At 35.8% G+C, this 20,649-nt stretch overlaps 1 protein-coding gene across 1 annotated transcript; it reads left to right on the top strand.

Annotated features, from left to right (window-relative positions):
* Positions 1-5,457: 5,457 nt before the first annotated feature.
* On the top strand, positions 5,458-12,768 carry ABCG25 (ATP-binding cassette family G25). The gene is made up of 3 exons (XM_010258103.3): positions 5,458-5,678; positions 5,852-6,701; positions 11,290-12,768. The coding sequence occupies exons 1-3, from the start codon at positions 5,559-5,561 to the stop codon at positions 12,309-12,311; spliced, it is 1,992 nt and encodes a 663-aa protein (XP_010256405.1). The 5' UTR covers positions 5,458-5,558; the 3' UTR covers positions 12,312-12,768.
* Positions 12,769-20,649: the final 7,881 nt, after the last annotated feature.

The following is a 20,649-nucleotide window of genomic DNA, read 5'->3' on the forward strand; positions in this document are numbered from 1 at the left end:
ATTTAATTAAACAGAAAAAAGGTTGTCTCTTTGAACTCTTGAAATTGATCTGGTCCAAAATTTTGATAGTTAAGTAACATGGTTATATTGTTTATTTATTTCTAGAAAAGGGTTTCCACATTTAACTCTACACTCATTCTTTATTTTTGTTGATTCTCCTAATCCCTTCTTCCAAATACCAAACATCTATTTATTTATCTATTTATCTATCTATTTATCTATTTATCTATCTATCTATCTATCTATCTATCTATCTATCTATCTATCTATCTATCTATCTATATATATGACATTATTATACCAATTACATTGTTCAAATGGGCCATCAATCCTCTAGAACGAAACCTAAGAAAAGAAAATAAATTAAAGAGTAAGATCTTTATTTCCCTCTCATAGACATACAAAAAACATACTCATGCACATGCACACAGATAAATGAGTAAATGAAGTAATACATACTAATTGATGCCTAATTGATGCCTAAATGAGTAAATGTGTAAATGAAGGAATATATATGTATGTATGTATATATATATTATAGTAGGATAAACATATATTTGTTTGTTTTTAGTTCTTGCCTATTTATGCCTAATTGATTTGAACTTGTTGGCTTTGTGTGATAGATTAAAGGATATAAGTGAAAACCCTACCCTTAATAGCTCATGTAAATAATGTTCATCAATATGAATGTTTTTATTTCTCAAAATAAAAGCAACTTCAATGTATAAAAAAACAATAAAACACTTGCTTTTCGACCCGGAATTGTTTTTGTTTTGAAAAACAAAACTACTCGCATATGAAAAAATAAAAATAAAAAATACTCCCAATTATGTGAGTTTTGATTGTGCTAATGCACAGTTCGCACTAAATTACTGATGGTTAGGCCTATATCCAAACCATCCTAACTTCCAAGACCTCAAATAGTTAGGATCAACATTGGGTAATGGAATTCTTTTCGTAGTATCTTTCCTATTACTTATATTTTTAGCACTATGGTTATAATTATAAGACCTATCTTTTATACATATAAAAAGAGTCTTCAGTCTTGATATTAATTTTAGGGAAAATTCCCAATCAGTAACCTGATAATTTGATACCCAAACTTTAAAATGCAATAATCCAGTATCCAAACTTTTAGAATATGATAATCTAGTACATGCCGTTAATCTGTCCATTAATCAACCATTAAGTGACATTTGAAAAGTCAAAAATGCACTAAGAATAGTTTTCTTTATTAACCATCCAAACATTGATAATAAACAGTTCCAAATTCTAGATTCTTCTAAACAGACACTAACTTTTTTGAATAGAAGAGGATAGGATTTGGGATTGTTTAGTTTTTTTATCAACATTTGGTTGGTTGATAAAGATAATTAGATGGCATTTGAGGAACAATTTTAACTTTTCAAATGTCACTTTACGGCTGATTGATGACAAATACTAGATTGCCACATTTTGAAAGTTTGAATACTGAATTGTCGCATTCTAAAGCTTGGATACCAAATTATCACTAAAATCAAAGTACAAGATACTAATTGAGAATTTTTCTTTAACTTTAGTAAGCAAATTAAGTTTTACCATATAAAATACGCCAATACTTGCCTAGGCCTTATGCCAATTCAAAATTTTGATCTATTTATTTTTCCTCTTTCTCATCTCTTGCACATGCCATTCAACGATAATATAAATAACAATGATAACATAATGATTGTTTCAAATGGTTTCTACATAACATATAGTATATATTTAGAGGAATAAAGTATTATTTATCAAATTTCATGGGTGGATCTTGATTCCATACCATATCTTTCCCGCATCATAAATTTGCTCTATTAAAATTAATAGGCATGAGTTGTTAGACACGTGGCAATTTTGCTGAGCCATGAAAGAACTCCAAAATGTTCCTCCCCTCAGCCCTAAATATAGGTCAACTAGCTATTTGATGTATCTTATAAAGCTTCTGTCGGTGCTTCCAAAAAAAATAATAATAATTATTATTATTATTCCAAATCTATGACCCAATTCACTTTAGCATCTCAGAAAAACTGCTGACCACTGACCAACTTGTCAAAAAATGAAAGAAAAGAGAAAAGAGGAATGCATAAAAAAAGAAAAGAGAGAAGAATGCTTCTGCCCAAAAGCCCTTTTTATTTGTTCAGATATTAATTCTTTTAATTTTAACTTTTTCTATTAAAAAATAAATCCTTATACATAAGCTTTGAAAATTTGCATTCTTTAGGGCTGTGTTTGTTTGGGGTGCAAATCTGATCTGGATGCAAATTTTGTATTTGATTCAGTTTTGCATCAATGTGAATGTAACTATAATTGTTTGTACACTTAAGGTCCTAGTATTATTTATCTAAGTGCATTTACCTGTAGGAAACAGTTATTCGAGTAAGTACATTTATCAATATTCTTTTATTTCTTAGGTAAATAAGAAAATAACCCTTTTTAGCTATAAAAAATCATAATTAAGAGGGACAATTTAGCCCATTCAAGTGTTGACAACTTTCCCCCGGGTGGAAAAGTTACTTATCCACCCAGGAGATGGGTATCAGGGAAAATAAATTTTCCATAGACCCCACATAAATCTAAGAAAAGAAAATGGGAAGCAAAATCCCATTGTCCAACTTTCCCACCTCTCAAAATCCAAAAAAAAAAAAAAACAGGCCCTAAAGGGCAGCCCAATACACAAGTAGGGCTGTAAATGGACTGAATATTGGTCCAATCAGATCTGGTCCAATATGAATCCATTACAAATGGACTAGGTCCAATCCAATCCATTGAATATTTTAAGATGATTTTGGATTGGTCCAATTCAATGTGTGGACCATCCAAACCGTTCAAATTGGTTTTAATTTAGAATGAATCCAACCCAAACATATAGTGGTTTAATCCAACCATTAAACCATTATCTTGTGTCAATGAAACATATAATGGTTTAATCCAACCCAGTCCAATATAAATCCATTACAATTGGACTGGGTACAATCCAATCTAATAAATACTTTGGACTCTTAAGTTTGGATTTGTCCAATTCAATGTCTTATTGGCCCATCCAATCAGTTCAAATTTATTTTGATTTAGATAAGGTCGAACCCAAATCTGGTGTATTGAACACCCCTATGCATGAGACTCCAACCAATGCAAGGTTTGTTTCCAAGATTTGAACCTTGGTCACCCAAGTCACAATGTTGCAACCCAACCATTGCTTCAAGGCATGCCAAGGCCCACTAGGCCTATTCATCAATTTGGTTAAACCGACCAAGCCAATCCAACTTGCCCCGAGTTTGGCAGGTTTCTTAAATTGCCTGTTGGTTTTGGTTCTTCAAAATTCAAATAGATTAACCCGACGTCTTGGGCCGATTTTGGTTTGAACATATGTAAACCGACCAAAATCGACCCAAACCAATTATAGACATATATTAATATTATATGTTATAGTATATTTTAATTTTTTAAATTTTTTAAAAGAATAATTGGCTTTAAAAAAGGAGTGGACATGGCCCAAAAAGTCATAGTCATCATGCCCAAAAGTTGGGATTAAGGAGAGTCAAGCATGGTTAGTAGACCGACCTGATCAAACCCAGAAACTGACCCAAACCAACCCTTCATGGTTGGGTCGGTTTTCTTTCACCCCTACTTGATGCAAAATTTATATAGATATATTTTTTTGTCTCATTTGCACTCACTGGCAGTGCAAATCTGCACCACCTTCCAAAAATTGACATAAATCTTCACCCACCTTCCTCTTACATCAATTCTCTTTCATGAGACGCATAATTTCTATTTCACTTCTCCCAAACAAAAAAAAAGACAAAGTCAGTTCTGAAGCAACTCTAAAACAGAATTTACACTCAACCCATTTGCAGTCCCAATCATTTACACTAGTGCAAATAAATTTTGCACTGCAAACAAATTGAGCCTAGACGAATTTTCGCAGACATGGTCAATCTACGCTCCAGGCTTCCGGTCCCGCTCCTATCCCTACTCCCATACTCTTAGACCGTTAGACGTCACTTTCTAGGTCCTATCAACATGGCGATTTCAAAAGCAGCTTCTGCTAACTTTTGCATTTCCACTCAAAAGCCCCTTTAAACCTACACGTGTACGCACTTCGGAGCTCCACTCTCTCTCTATGCCCTTCTCTCCTCTGTGTGAGAGAATCAAAGGTCCCATTGACGCAAAAGTGGCTGATATGCGAGCCTAAAGCATGCGTGGGACCTACCCACTCTCCCAGAATTGGATGTACGGCCTCCCATTAATCTGATCTAAATCCATCTGCTTTCATCTAAAGTCTCCATCATCTACTCCTTTTAGCCCCAATACGTAGAAAATACCGTAAAGATGCCCATGATAAGCCAATTCAGCGTACCAGATTTCATCATCATGATCCGAATTGCTGTACTATTTCCGGGAAAAAAGCGAGGAAGGCTGAGACGCTGAGTAAAGCTAAAAGTTTTAGGAACGAAAAAGAAGAAATTTCTACCGGGGCTAGTTTAGGGATATTCCTAAAATTTCCAGGGTGGGTAGCACGTTCGTAGTGCTCACGCTATAGGGGGCTGTTTTTTAGACACGCGTCAGAGGCTTTTCAAGCTTGGGTGGGTCCCACGTCCCAAAAGAAGAAAGGAATTCCCGTACTGACGTGGCTCTTCTGGAAGGCACCACGACAAAAATATGTTGATTCTCTGACTCTGACCAAAGTGAGTTCCTCTGACTCGTTGATGGTTGAACCAACCACCCGCGGCTTGGTTGAACCGGAATGTCAAAATCAACTTTGATTCCCTTTATAATTCACGTATTAGACCGCTAAAAGTAAAAGTATTGCATAATCTTTGCATTTCCGAAGAATCAAAACTTACCTTTGAACCGGCCCCACCCCAACGGATCAATTCTGTCAAAAACAAACTCCAAGTTCATGACACGTGGCGAGTTAACAAATGATGGTAGAATTTGCTACCACTAAGCACAAGACACGTGGATGGAAAGTCCTAGGTTACATGTTCAGCAGGTTGATCTAAAAGACCATCCACAACGGCGTATGTGCCAAGGTTTAACCTGCTTAACAGGTAACATGGAGCTTATCCACCACGTGCCATCGGAAATCGCTATTTGTCATGTTTCCTGAAGAGACCCGAACCCGAAGCACTGCATTAAAAACTCGGGTCGGGTTGGATAAGGTATAATGATAACTCCCGCAAGCCTCTGACAGTTTCAGCAGCATGTTTTTTGTGTTGCGCAGATAGTTTCGGACTTTCGGCAGTAGTTGGGGAGATTGTTCTCTCTCTCAATTAATGGATGGGCCGCTAATTGGGCCGCTCCAGTGGCCCAATCATGATTAACCTACCGCCTGGGTTGCAACAGCCACGTGGCAGTTTCACTCTGGCCGTTTTGGGATGACGTGGCAAGCATTGTGACTTCAAACTAAATAAATAGAGGTTGGGTTCAGCTCCAGGGTCTCTATGCTTCTTTTCTCCTCCCTTGTCCCTTCGTTTCTCTATTTCTCTCCTTTTGATTCAGTGAGATAGAGACACAGCTTTTGATCAGTGAGACCCAGAATGCCTGTGATTGATGAAGGACGGGTCCCCAATGGGAGACCATCCGACGGCCCAGAGTGCGGTCGGGGTTATCGAGATCTGGACTCCGTAATCTCTTCTTGTTATCCGATTACTCTCAAGGTAAAGCTGGATTGCAGTTCGCTACTTTACTTCTCTGTTCTTGGTTTCCGTTCATCGCTGAGTTGTTGCTCTGTCCGAGTAACGGAGTTTGACTCGGTGTGATTCAGTGAAGAAAGGGTCTTTGTTTTACTGTGCACCCCTGAAGTTGACTTTGTTTTATTGTGTTTTAGCAGTTTATGGACGTATATTTCCGGCTGAAGCTGGAGAGGAAGAACAACGGTGGTGGTGCAATCAGACGGATGCTGGGGGGTCCCACAGGTTCCGATCAAGGGACTACAATGAAAACGAGCATGAGCGAAGAGCGAACGATTCTGAATGGAGTAACAGGAATGGTGTCCCCCGGAGAAATCCTGGCCATTCTTGGTCCCTCTGGAAGTGGCAAATCAACGCTTCTGAATGCACTTGCAGGGAGGCTTCAAGGGAACGGCCTCACCGGGACAATACTCGCGAACGGGAAGAAACTCACTAAACCCGTGTTGAGAAGAACCGGGTTCGTGACTCAGGACGACATTCTTTACCCCCACCTCACCGTGAAAGAAACTCTCGTCTTCTGCTCGTTGCTCCGGCTTCCCAACTCGCTCTCGAAGAAGGAGAAGGTCAGGGTGGCCGAGTCGGTGATTGCCGAGTTGGGGTTGAACAAATGCCAAGACACCATCATCGGGAACAGCTTCATTAGAGGAGTCTCAGGTGGTGAGAGGAAGAGAGTGAGCATAGCCCACGAGATGCTGATAAACCCAAGTCTGCTTCTTCTGGACGAGCCCACCTCTGGGCTCGACTCCACGGCGGCCTACCGGCTTGTGTCGACATTGGGTTCATTGGCTCAGAAGGGTAAAACCATCGTGACGTCGGTGCACCAGCCATCGAGCCGAGTCTACCAGATGTTCGACTCCGTGATCGTTCTGTCGGAGGGGAGCTGCATCTACTTCGGCAAGGGCTCGGAGGCGATGAACTACTTTGCATCAGTTGGTTTCTCGCCGACCTTCCCAATGAACCCAGCCGACTTCCTCCTCGATCTTGCCAACGGTACGCATTCTTGTGCTGCTTTAATGCATTTCGGTTGCAAGGAATACTACGTTTTGGGGTGTTTAGGTGCAAGTTTGAAGTTTGCACCAGTGAGTCGAGCAATTCCAACTCGGGAGCTTGGGTAGTGATTAGTGAGTGAGAGATGGAGAGAAGGGATTGGTGGTGGGTGGTGGTGGTCGGGAAGGGAGGAGGAGGAGGAGGAGGCGGTGTAGGAGGTGTAGTTTAATTAGGGTGAGATGGAAAGGTGGTGACTTTAGCCTTTAGTGGATAGAGTGAATTGGATACGTACCGGCTTTGAATGGAGAGAGTGATGAGTTTAGTGGGAAATTATGCTCCGTTGCAGTCCACGTGTCTCTTGACTCGAAGTTGAGTGGATGGACCTTTGCTTTACCTTCTACTTGTTTCATTTTATTTTCACCTTTTATTGTTTTCTCTATCTCTATTGTGATTCCAAAGGCAGAAGGGTGACATATTTAATAGGTCAAAGTAGGAGCATCAAGGATTTCAGGATCTTTTTATGTTGGAATTTGACAGGTTTTTTTTATTATTAGGTTTTAGAGTAGACTAGAGAGTATCCTATGTCCTATCCACTTGGTTTATTTAATTTTATTGTTTTAATTAATATTTGATTGGTTTTTTTTTTCTTAAAAGAAATTCAAAGGGCCAATCTGCCCATTTAGTTAGTTTCCATTATTTTTCTTTTATTTTGGAGTTTGAATTTTAATTAAATGCTTCACTATTAATCTTTAATTATTGTGGTTACCCACTATTATGACTGATGTTCTAGTCATTTTAAACTATGAATTTGATTTGTTTTAATTTTAATTAATTTTTCTTGAAAGAAACTTAAACGGCCAATTTTTCATTTATTATTTTCAATAAGTTTCTTTTCTTTTAATTTGGAGTTTTAACATTTAATTAGAAGCTGCACTATTAATTAATCTCTAATTGTTGTGGTTACTCACTATTTTGACTGATGTTATAGTCATTTTAAACTATTAGTTTAATACTGACTTTCCAGTTTCACACATCCACATTTTAAAGCTAAAAGATAGACAAAAATGGAGCTTTGAAGCAAACCCTTTTTTTTGTCCATCAGATGTGTTATTCCATTATTTCCCGATTTGGACAACTAGTGAAAGTGATCAAGAATAGTTGATCAATTATCTTATAATTAATTTTTCTGTGCTCTGGTGCTGATAACTGTAACCTTTTCTTAGGTCAACCAGATCCTCTTGATGGGAGTGCTTCATTTAATTTGAAAGTTGCCAAAATGGTAATTAGGTTCTCAGTTCTGACACCTTGGATGTTAGGTCTGGGATGGAAGAAGTATAGATATTTAGCCACATGCAGGGCTGCCATGCCCTATTAATATATCGTCTATCTACAAAGAGCCCTAAAGAGTTTTGGGATTAATCACGTGGAGCTTGTAAAGGTTAAATTAGCTGTCAGCAACTTTGACTTCTGCAATAAATTTTGCTGTCTGAAACTCTGCTTGACCAACCCCAAACCCTAATTTCTCTCCCAGTTTCATCTCAAATTACCACTACCAGCCATTGATTTGCTTCATTCAACCTTTCCCACTAAAGCTTCTTTCTGCATGCCACATGGCAAAGCATAACTCGGCCGAATCTTTGCTCAATAAAAGTCTGAGTGGTTTGGAATGGACCCATTTGAACCGGCACAAAAGAGTGGACCAACCATGATATGGAGTCTATTTTCAACCTAAATATCATAAGTGGAATTACATATACCTAGTTTCCTTTGTTATCTTTTCATCTTTTTTTGTTGGGTTGCTTAAGTTGGCTATATGTGGGCTGGGGATGTGGTGGAGTGGGACACTGGGCCACACTTTTCACACTTTTCACATATTATATCTTGGTGGGGCCCTAAATGGATAGAGTGCTTTCAAATTATGGGAGGAGAATGAAGGCTTTTTGGGTGTCCACAACATCAGGCCTTTGTTTTTTTATATTTTAAAATCATGCCAACACTATGATAGTATTTTGGATTATGGAGAATATGACGCCATGGGTGGCGTGAGAGAGCATCTACCAGTCGAGAAAGTGTGGCCTCCTTGTGTCACTTCGTCCTGAAATCCGGGTCATGCCCACAATGTGGACTACCCTCCTAGCTGCCTTTTTCGACCGGCCCATGAAGAAATACAGATAGAGATAGAGGAAGAAAAAGGAGAGAAGAGAGAGAGAGAGAGACCCAATCCCCAAATCTTATTTTATTGACTTTGTATGAATGCTGCTTATTTTATTGACTTTGTATGAATGCTTTGGCATCATGGGCTAGTAGTAATAGGACAAGCGTGGACGAGTCCAAGTCCAGATTGTTTTTGGATGGGTGACCTTGGTCTAGTCTAGTTGAAATATTGGAACTGATGAGGTGGATCATGTGAAAGTAGGGAATGGAGGTGGGGATGGCTATTCATTCTTCCTCTCTTCCTCTTTGTCCATTTTCTTCCATCTTTTCTTTCACACTTGTATAGGCTACAGCTGTTTTCTCTCTGCTTTCTTCCCTAAATTTTGATAGTGTACTGCAAATCCCTTGTATCTTGGAACTCTTTGAAAAGGAAGACTATGGCAATGAGAAGACAGAAGAGATGGTATGGTGTAGGGGGGAGAAATAGGAGTTGAGTCAACTCAACGTGAGTTTGGGGTGATAGACCCTCAATTTTATTTTGCTAGCTTTTCATCTTTTAGGGCTCATTGTATTTGTATAGCTTGTCAATGGTTCGAAAGTTGTAAGCACATTAAAGTGCCACCGACCATGTGGGTTAAGGTCGGTCTGCCCCAGCAACCCCATCCCCAAAGAGTCTCACACTTCAGGCAATTCAAGTACATTGATGGGGCAGATCCGGATGGCTCAATCCAGTGACAACTTTATTTAGGTCTAATGGTTGAATGCAACTTTGTCAAAGTTAGGATGGCTGAATGGAGTAAAAGATTTCCCCACACCCCTATAACCAACTAAAAGAAAGGAAAAAGGAAAAGAAAAGAAAAAGAAGGAATCAACAAGGCTTATTGGGTTAACTGTTTATATCTTTTTTGGTGTAGGGTCAGGTTAAAATTCAATGGTTTCCACTTTCTGGGCTAGATGCTTTGATTTATTTATGCTTTTGCTTTTGATAATTCATCCTTTATAAACATGACTTGTTTTTCATACTTTGTTCTAGTCTTGTGCTTGTCATATGAAGAGGAAATGAACAGAGCCATACTTGAGTCATTTTATTATGGTCATCTTAATTATCAATCCACCCGGTCACATGTGAAGATTGTCCAAAACAATTGCAAATACATGACTTGTTTTGTACTTTGTTCTAGTCTTGTGCTTGTCATAAGAGGAGAGGGAACGAACAGACCCATATTATGTCATTTATTATGGCCATCTCAGTTCTCAATCAACCATCTACATTTGAAAATTGTCCAAAAAGCTTTGAAATCTCTACCAACTACCATGTCTTTGGTAGTAAATGTACTTTCTTTTTTTGGTTTCGGTACTGAAAAGTGTTTCAAGAAAATCCCAACTTTGTTCTTGGTTGCTAGCTTTTGAAGCTTCTTCTTTATTCTCTTCTGGCCCGAAAGGTTCATCAGCCTTCAGTTGTGAGGGATTTTTTTCATAGAGTCTATCATTTAAGAATTAACAAAGAGACAGACAACATCTCAAGACAGCCAACCGATTCGAAAAATGAACCTATAGTTGTTGATAGATCAGTGGTTTAATTCAATTCCAAATGTTTTTTTTAGTTTATTTAATTTTATGGTTTCCTTTCCGTATTTGTTTTAGACTTATTTATTTTCTCTATTTCCTAGTTAGATGACTCAATTGGTGCCTCTGTCTTTTTCTGAATGAATTGAGCCATTGAGTTCTAAGAAAAGGTGTTTATATTAGAGAGAGACTTAAAACTTAACTAAATCTTACTATTCTTAGGAGTCTTCACATAAAAAAAAAAAAAAACCGATAAGGCTGACCCAATAAGTTGGGTGCTTGACTGCTTACATATAGAGTGCCACTTTTTAACTGTTCGATTGGCTAAGGGTGGATTGATGCCAATTCAAGGTGGGGTGCCGGTGTAGTCTAATCTTGTGTTCAAAAAGGCTGACCATCTAAAAATGGACTAATTTCTGGTTGGTGACCAAAGGTATAAGTGAGGTCTTTACCTTTTCTAGTCAACAGTGTGACTGTATTCAGTCTTTGTGAAGTATAGCATATCTAGGCTGGGCTGAGGTCAGATCAGATCCAGAATGCCACTTAAAATTTTGAATTTGGGCTGTGTTGGGCCTCAAATTCTGTCCAAGAAGCTGGATTTGAACTTCGGTTAATTAACTAAGGGAATTTGGTTTTGGGCTAGACATGGACTGTACTACTTCAGTGCTTTTTTGAATCTTTGTTTTTTTCTCCAACTTTTCATATGAGCCAATGTGACTGATTGAATTGCATGTGAATACAATGCATAAACAAAAGTTAGTGCTTCTCCTAAGTAGGGCCTTTTATTTAATTATTTAACTCATTTAGTGCTTCTTAGCTATCAGAAAGCTTTAGTGTTAATTGGGGCTAATACATTGTATGTTCTCTATAGGAGTGTGCCATCTTGATGTATCAAGTGAAGCAGATAAGCCCAACGTAAAGCAAACTCTTGTCTCCTCGTATAACAGCTTACTGGCTCCCAAGGTGAAGGCTGCCTGCATGGATGGCAGCACCACCATGACCAAAGACATAGCACGTTCAGGAAGCTACAGGGCCCATGAAGAGATCAAAGTAAGCTTCAGAACTAGTATCTGCAATTGGTTCAACCAATTCAGTATCCTCCTACAGAGAAGCTTGAAGGAGAGGAGGCATGAATCGTTCAACTCCCTCAGAGTCTTCCAAGTGATGACTTCTGCAGTACTAGCTGGCTCCATGTGGTGGCACTCTGACATCCGCAATGTTCAGGACCGCCTCGGCCTCCTCTTCTTCATTGCCATCTTCTGGGGAGTCATGCCGTCATTCAATGCCGTCTTCACCTTCCCTCAAGAGCGTGCCGTTTTCATCAAAGAACGGGCATCCGGCATGTACACCCTTTCCTCCTACTTCATGGCTCGAATTGTAGGCGACCTTCCCATGGAGCTCATACTCCCTACAGTCTTTTCCACTGTGGCCTATTGGATGACTGGGTTAAGGCCTGATCCAGGCGCCTTCCTGCTGACAATCCTAGTACTGCTTGGCTATGTTCTAGTGGCTCAAGGGCTGGGCCTTGCTCTGGGCGCAATCATCATGGATGCCAAGCAAGCTTCAACAGTGGTAACCATCACAATGCTTGCATTTGTTCTCACTGGAGGATTCTATGTGCACAAGATACCACATTGCTTGGCTTGGATCAAATATCTCTCATTTACATTCTACTGCTACAGGCTCCTCATTGGCATACAATATGGGGATGGGAAGTTGATCTCTTCCCTGTTGGGTTGCTCTAGAATTGGGAGTGACAGAACCGATTGTGGGTTTGTGGAGGGAGATGTTGAGGGACAAATCCGTCCTGTGGTGAGCATCGGCATCATGTTCTTGATGTTTGTGGGTTACAGGTTGATAGCATATGCTGCATTGAGGCGCATCAAAGCTTGATAATGGTGGCACCAATTATATATGATGTCTGAGCCTGATGAGCATGCATGTTTTCCACCAATTAAATGTTGCCAAATGTTAACTCCACTTGGCTTTTGCTTCCTTCTCAGTTCAGCCTCTTCTTGTAACTTAGTAGACAACCAACCATGGAGATCATCAAGACTTGGTTGGATTTGGTAAAGCTATACATATCATGCTTGTAGTAGAATTTTATTGCCTAGAAGGAAATGTTCTTCTTGGTTATCTGTTGGCAGCACAACTCTTGTTGCAGCAGAGATGTATAAACAATCTAGGTAAATATTATATCATTGTCAAGCAACAACAGAAACATACCCCTCAAGAGTATCATATATCTTTGTCAACTACTGCCAATATACCATCTCTGGTGCAAACTGTGGTGTCACAAAGCATGATTTATTAAAGTAATGCAAAAGGCAAAGCCTTGATGTTATGTTCACTCACATAGCCTTTCTCTTCCTAATCTGCTCACACAACAGAAAATAAGTAGATAGAAATTTGAATTGCTAGATATAGTGATGCTGTTTGGATATGTGCCATGTCACATCAGGAGTGTTATGGTTATTTGGTTACCCCAAAACTCTGCCCTATCAATCTCCAATTGGTAGGGTTTGAGTCCAAAAATATTGGGTTTCCACCTGATTTTGCTTTTCAGAAAAGAAAGGAAATTTATCTGTATGAATGTTTACAAGAGAGGCATTCTCCAAAATGGTGTTAGCAATAGAAAGGGTGGGGCGGATAACAAGAGCCATGTAATCTCGAGCACATCTCCTTGAATAGATAATCTTGGGAAACACTGATTCTAAGCCCAAGGAGAGGCTATTATTCCATTAAGGATAAGGAGGAGAGAGAGAGAGAGAGGATCTAGCTAATAATATTAGGGTGTAGAGGTGGAGGGAAATTATTCCAAAATTAATTGCATATATCTTTTTGATCGACCTTTAGCCATTCTAGTAGCAATATCAATTTGTCACACTTGAGAAAGGATTGAAAGTGTCATTGGAGAAAAGTGCTTGTCACACTTAGGCTATGTTTGGTTTGAAGGAAAAGGTAGGGAAACCTATATAAGGTTTGTAAAGGCTTCCCTACCTTTCCCTATTTTTTCCTTCAAACCAAACACAACCTTAAGGATTGAAAGTATTACTGGATAAAAAAAAAAAAAGAATATGAGTCTTAGATAGCCTTATCTTTTATACAAGTTCTCTTTGAGCGCTAGAAAATCCTGGAAGTGTGGTGTGGCCTTCTTTTCTCTCCATCTCCTTATCTTCTTCTCTCTTATCCATATGTTGGCTACAGCTGTTTTGTACTCATTTTTTCAAATTTCATTATGAATTGATATAGTGATTGGGAATCTCAGTCCTATTGGAACTTCTTCAAACAGTTGTAGCATTGTTGATAATAAAGGGAAAATCTTTTCAATAAAAAGGAAAAAAATTTCACCAATTACGTGAAAGCATATGCATTTAATTGGGGACAATTTGGTTACATATATCTTTTCATGCTCATGCTAGGGTGTTCCCCTCAAAAATGACATTCTACAAACCAAATGTGGTAAATGGGCAAGGGTGTTCTCAAGAAGCTGTGTCTCATAATTATATCTCATTGAGATGGAAAATGGGAAAGAGTACTTACATTCTTTTAGATGAAAGGCGGGGTTGGAAAGCTAGTCCAAGACAGACTCAAGTAGGACTCTAGAAACACTAAGGCTATGTTTGGTTTGAAGGAAAAGGTAGGGAAAGAAAAGGAAAGTTATATAAACCTATACAAGGTTTTTAAAGGTTTCCTTATATTTCCCTTACTTTCCCTACCTTTTCCTTCAAACCAAACACAGCCTAATAGAAAAGATTACGGAATTAGTTGAAACTATGAAGAGGAAAAAAAGTTAATATTGCATACTTAATAAAATAACTAAATGGAAGGATAAGAAAATAATGATTATAAATTATGAAACAAAGGAAAAGTAAATAATACAAATGGAGTAGCAACATTAATAGAAAGGATATAAAAAAATTGAAATTTTAAATGTTAAAAGAATTTAAAATAGAATAGTTTTAATTACACTAGTGTTTAGTGAGGAAATCATTAATATAATTAGTGTTTATACACCTCAAGTGGGTTTAAAAGAAAATACCAAAAGAGAACTTAAAAAAAAAAATTAATAGAATTAATTCAAGAAATTTCAAGTAAAGAGAAGATTGTTGTAGGAAGAGACCTAAAGGTACTAGAAAAGAAGTGTAAAATATAATATGGGGGATGAAAGATTTGGGGTTGGAGAGGGGAATGGAGTAAGAGATATAAATTTAGAATTTCTAATAGCTTAAGATGTGACAATAGCTTACCTAAAACAATGCTAATAGCTCAAAATGATAAAATGTTAACAAAATATTAACAAAATAAAGTCATAATAATAAAATAACGATGAAATAACACAAATAATAATGATAATTTTTATTAGTAGTAGTATTTAAATAATAAAATAGTAAAGAATAAATAAACAAAGATGAAAATACTAAAATATTAATAATAAATTAAAACATTAGTAATAGCATATTAATAACATAAAAACATATTGTTATTAATAAAATAATAACAATAAAAATATATCAATAAAATAATAGAAATAAACAATGAATACTAATGTACTAATAAATATTAACAAACATAATAACATAAGCTAACAATATTAAAAATCAATAAAATAATAACAAATATGATAATACTAAAAAGATTACAAACTTAATAGCTTAATGAAGTATATATTATAAACCAAATATTAATAATAAAAAATAAATCATTTATAAATAAAGTAGAAAAAATATTAATAATATAATAGTTACTGAATTAATAAATTAAAATATTATGAACAAAATCATGTTTTATTGACAGGATAAAATATTTTAATAATAATTAATAAAAAATACTATACTACAAATAAAATATAAACAAATAGTATTTTAACTTCATATTATTGTCAAATAATATTTGTCATATTATTATTTCTTTATTAATACTTAAAATTTTATTCATATTTTACTATTTTATTCATATTGTTAATAACATTAATTACTATACTATTATTAAATACAAATTTTCTTTTAGTAATATTTTATTATGTTGATATTTTCTTTTAAGATTTTAATAATTTATTAATATTTTTTATTCTTCTATAAATATTATTCAGTAGGGCAATATACAAAAAAAATTAGGGGAAAAACAATAAATTTATCTAAAATTTTAAATGACCCATGTTATCAAGATTATACATATATAAGAGGGTCTTAATAACAATTTTTTCAAACAGTTTGAGGTTTGAAAGGTAAGTTACTTTTTCAAACTACAAACATCTAACTAGACCAAAAGAATGACTCGTTAAATTACTTTGGGGGTTTTGTAGGAACAAGGTTCTTTTAGAGGGTCTTCACCAATAGGAATGAATTTTATTTTCAAAACAAAAACAACTACTACAATTGCAAAACATTTAATATAGGTTTGCTAATGTAATAGTTTTTTTTTTTGTTTTTGTTGGAAATGAAACCATACATAATGGCTGCAAAATCCCTTGGCTTTCTATTATTTATGGAACACTATAAAAAATGGAAACCTATTTTTTTTTTTTTTTTAAGTTGACAAAGATAGCTTTAGAAAAAGTCAAAAGAGTTTTCTCCCACAAGATGGTGTTAGCACATAAAAATGAATACAAAAAATTCAAATTACCAAATCCTTGTCTATCAAAATGTTATTTTTTTTAAATTAAAGCATTTTCTAAAATAGGGGTGAATTCCTTTTCTTTAAAAATAGGGGTGAGTATCCAAACACCAACCAAGTTTCATGTTGGCTAGCATAGTTCTAAAATTGAAATTGGTGTTTCTCTTAGGTGGCTGCATTTGGTAAAAATTAACTCTGAAATATTTAAGAAAGTAAAAAGAATTAGAGTGTAGCTCTAAAGTCTGAATAGTGAAAGTTTGCTTCTTTGCTTTTCTTTCACTTAAATGCAATTAACTATTTGAATATCTAAATGTAATAACATCTTAAATAAGATTGTTTTACATATTTACCCCTATGAAATCATGGGTGTTTTTTTTGGTATATGAAGAGAAAAAATAAGGAAAAAATGAAAGGAAATGATTTACTAGTAGCATTAGTTCCACAAAAAAAAACATGGGCTTTTCTATCAAAATGTGAGGCAACTTTTTGAAGAAAAAGTCATAAAACACATTTTAACTCATTAAGAAGGAAAATTGACGTTTGAGACATAAATAAAAATCTTTAAACTTAAGAGTCCATATTCATATGTTTTACTAAGCAGTCTTGAGTGTTTGAGAGCCATCGTTTTAAACCTCAAATGTCTATTTAGTGAAAATACGCGAGCCCTTGGGTAGAGTTTGAATTAGAGCAGAATTGGGATTGAAGGTAGGAGTGATGGTTCTATAGTCAAACCAAATACAAGCTTAAGCAATACTATGTGATGCAAATATACTTTAGTAGGTTAATAATATATTATTTATATATTTTCTTCCCCAACTAGTTTTTTTTTTTTTTTATCTAGATTAGGAAGCTTTCCAACAAATCAAACCTCACATGCATGTGATTTGGGAGGACCTCACTTAGCTCCATCTATTCAACCCACCTCTTTTAAAGGGATTTTAGGCGAGTAGTATTGTTCTCATTAGTCTCATAAAAACTATTTTTCTAGTCTACATGCTTAATTAGGTGCAAGAGCTATATGATATCCAAGCAATAATATCATTGCTTTTACATGATGCATGAACAATATACATGGTTGTGATGCATGAGCAGTAAAACATACAAGCATGCAACTAAAAACCAACTCTAAAGAGGATTGTTCCTATTCATTGGATCATACTTATACCTAGAAACATACATGTACAAGTCAATGAAAGGGGCTTATCCTAAAATTATATTAAAGTTGCTACAACTAAGAGAATTAAACTAAATTAAGAAAAACTAATGCATATGAAGAGAAATTGGAGGACTTACCTTAAGCCATTGGGCCATCTCTATTGCCTAGTTTAGTAGACCTAGGGGGTGAATTGGGTATAACTTAAAAACTTCCCTTAAAACATAAAAATCTCAAAGCCTTCTTGAGTGGTTGGAACTAAGTATAGAGGAATGAATGCTTAGTGTGTGCATTTGTTCACCATTGCAGTTGAACCAAGTAAACAAACAACGGATTCTAGTAATTGCAATAAATAACTTGTAGCTAAAATGTAACTCAACGGGAAGATAAAGTACAAGCTGCGAGAATATGCAGTTAGGTAAAGTAAATGAATAAGAGAATAACTCCAACAATAAGTGCAAATAACAATGTATCAATAGCAAATGAATGAGATAGTAAAGTAATGGCTGCAAATATACTTTTTGTGCAAATGTAATACAGTTAGTGAGATGCAAGGAGTGTAAATAACTATAGGAACTTGAGAGCAAGAATGAAGTAAAGCACAAAGAAAGAAAAAAAAGACAATGTATACTGACTTTTATAGAGGTTCGGTAAAATCTTGCCTGCGTCCTCTACCTTAGACACCTTTTGAGGATTTCCACTACACCAACTAGCTGGACTTTAGGGGTGCCAACAAAGCTTTTACAATCATAGGTTTTCTAAGTCTCCTACAACTATGAATAAACTTTTGAATGTTACCTAAACTAGACAATAGGCTGATGAAACAAATATAACTTATAAACTAACCCAAATGTTGCAAAGTGATACTCTGAAGAACCTAGGCTTAAATGGGGCAAAACTCACTCATAAGCTCTAGGATTTTCACTATTCCAACCTAAGGGAAACACAGAAGGTTAACACTTTTGATTCTACACAAGTCCCTTTGGTTTTCTTACAAAACCCTTTCATTTTCACATAGTTGCCACACTTTATTCTTATTCTCAGATATCTTTATAGGCTAACAAATATAGCTAACTTTTTATGGTTATTTGAACAATGGGGCTCATTAATCCTCTATTGGTACAATTTGAAAATGTTTTCCAACTTGTTTGAACCATTTCCCAAGGATGATAAAGTCATTGGAGTTCAAACAGTTGAATAGAAATCATGTGAGAAGTTTTTCTTAATGTTTCGGTCAACTAATATGAGCTAGTAGTCAACTGATAAACTCCCAAGACACTATTGTCAAGGGTAGTCAGTTATAGGTTAAGGGTAGTTGACTATAGAATGACTTTGCTTTCTATTATCAAGGGTAGTCTACTATTTGCACTATTCGTAGAATTTTATTGTGCAAAGTAGTCTACTACTTTGATAGCTCCACCCTTAGAACATTTAGAAATTTTGATTCCAAAGGCTTAAGAATCGATCTCTTAGGCTTACAAATATGATTTTTTTACATTCTTAACTCAGATAAAGTCTAGAAAAGCCCAAGAACCAAACCCAACTTTAGCCATTGGTTTCTAAGGTTGGTTAACCAAGTATTATTTTTATTAAACCCATTTTGTATATCTTGCACCCGATTACATCAAGTCCTAATAAGATAAAAAACAAATTAAGTGCTTTGAAGCTTTATGTCTTCTTTTTCTTCTTCTTTTGGTAGAAAATCTTCCTTTGTAGATAGTGTCCTAATAAGATAGAAAACAACAATTATGACCTTCCCAATTCAAAACAAAAAATCCACTCAAGGTAGTTTCCCCATGAAAGATTACTCAACTGCTTTTCAAAAAACCCTCACTTAAGTGACTTGTTCTTTACAATGGAGAGAGAACTTCCACTTGATTTCTTGATCCTTGAGGTTATTGATGCCTCAAGACTTCCCAAGACTCCTTATTTATAGGTGTGGGATGGCAAAATCTTTCAAAAAAAAAAAAAAAAACAAAAAACAAAAAACAAGAAACCTTGAGGGAACTCCTCTCTTGAATTTTCAAGGATTGGCTCTAAAATTTACATTTTGGGAAGTTTAATGCACTTTTCAAACTAAAAATCAAGTTTCTTTGTCAAAATTGATTAGGAAACCCATGAATTTAAGAGGGAATAACATCCGGTGCACTTCACACTCCTGATTTTATCCAGGAGTTGCACGGTTGCCCCAAATTGGCAAACTTCAAAATTTTGTGAAAGTCTTAAAATTAAAGAGGTGAAAGGTATTTACCTTGTTTCCAAGCCCAAAAGGTATTTGTATCTAATAAATATGAGATGGATAAAGACTAAGAGTATTTTTAAATTTGCTTAAAGTGCTTCATTAGAGAAGCAACCAAAATACCCTTAATGGTAGTGCCTACAAATAAAGAAAAGAGTGTTGGGACCAATAGACTTACCCAAGAGGGGAATAAATTGGGTATAGCTTAAAAACTTGAGCTTTTGAAAAGAGCTATGCTCAAAACCCTACCCCTAAGAAGCTAAGCAGATTTAGTAGTTAATTAAGAATAGGCTCTCAATAATTAAACCTAAGTAATAAATATAAATCTATATCTTCAAGACAATAAAACAATATTACTGTTAAAGCTCCATAGAAAAGTAATTAAACAAATATATAACAATGATAAGCACAAATAACTAAGTGAAATAAGTAGTAGCTGAAGATAAATAAAATATTGAAATAAACAAGCTGATATGAGGTTAGTGGTTGTGTAATTAAATAAACAATGAATAACGAATATAAATAAATACAAAAAGTAGCTAGAGGTGCCAGGTAGCTAGAGGGAGGACCAACCACAAATGGAAGAGACGGGACTTGCTCCCCACAAATGGGAACCTCACATGCACATCCACCGTGCACTGAGAACATCTCCCAGGAATAATAATTGATAAGTATGGGAGATGTTCCCAATGCATGGTAGGATGTGTGTGTGAGGCGCCAGGTGTGAGGAGTAGATCCGGTCTCCAAATGGAATAGCTATTCAAGATCATCTAGAGATATTCAAGAAGTTGTGAACTACTACTAAAATCTCAAGGACAAGTAATTTCTTAAAAGTAAAGACCAAAGTGTTGAACCACAAATTAGTAACATGGTTAGAAGTTGGAGAAATTAGTAAGCAATAAAGACCAAATTGTTGAACCACAAATTAGTGTAGTTAGTAATGTTAATGAAGTCAGTAGCCTAAAAACTACAATGTGAAATTTGTATCTTGCAGATCTAAAGGAAATAAATAAAATAAAGTGCAAACTTTGAAAGGTAATTAGGTTCAAGTTTTGCACTTAACAAGAGATGTTAGTAGGGTTTGTAGTAAACAAATTGCAAGAACTTAAGCCACCCTTAAGATTTCAACTAAATACATGGACTTCACAAGCACTAGCAAAGCTTTTACAACTAGCCAGACTTCTAGGTGCTTGTAATATCTTAACTAGCAGGAGTTGAGAGTG

Source organism: Nelumbo nucifera, chromosome 5 (assembly GCF_055504915.1).
Source record: "Nelumbo nucifera cultivar China Antique chromosome 5, China Antique-T2T, whole genome shotgun sequence".
Classification (NCBI taxonomy): domain Eukaryota; kingdom Viridiplantae; phylum Streptophyta; class Magnoliopsida; order Proteales; family Nelumbonaceae; genus Nelumbo; species Nelumbo nucifera.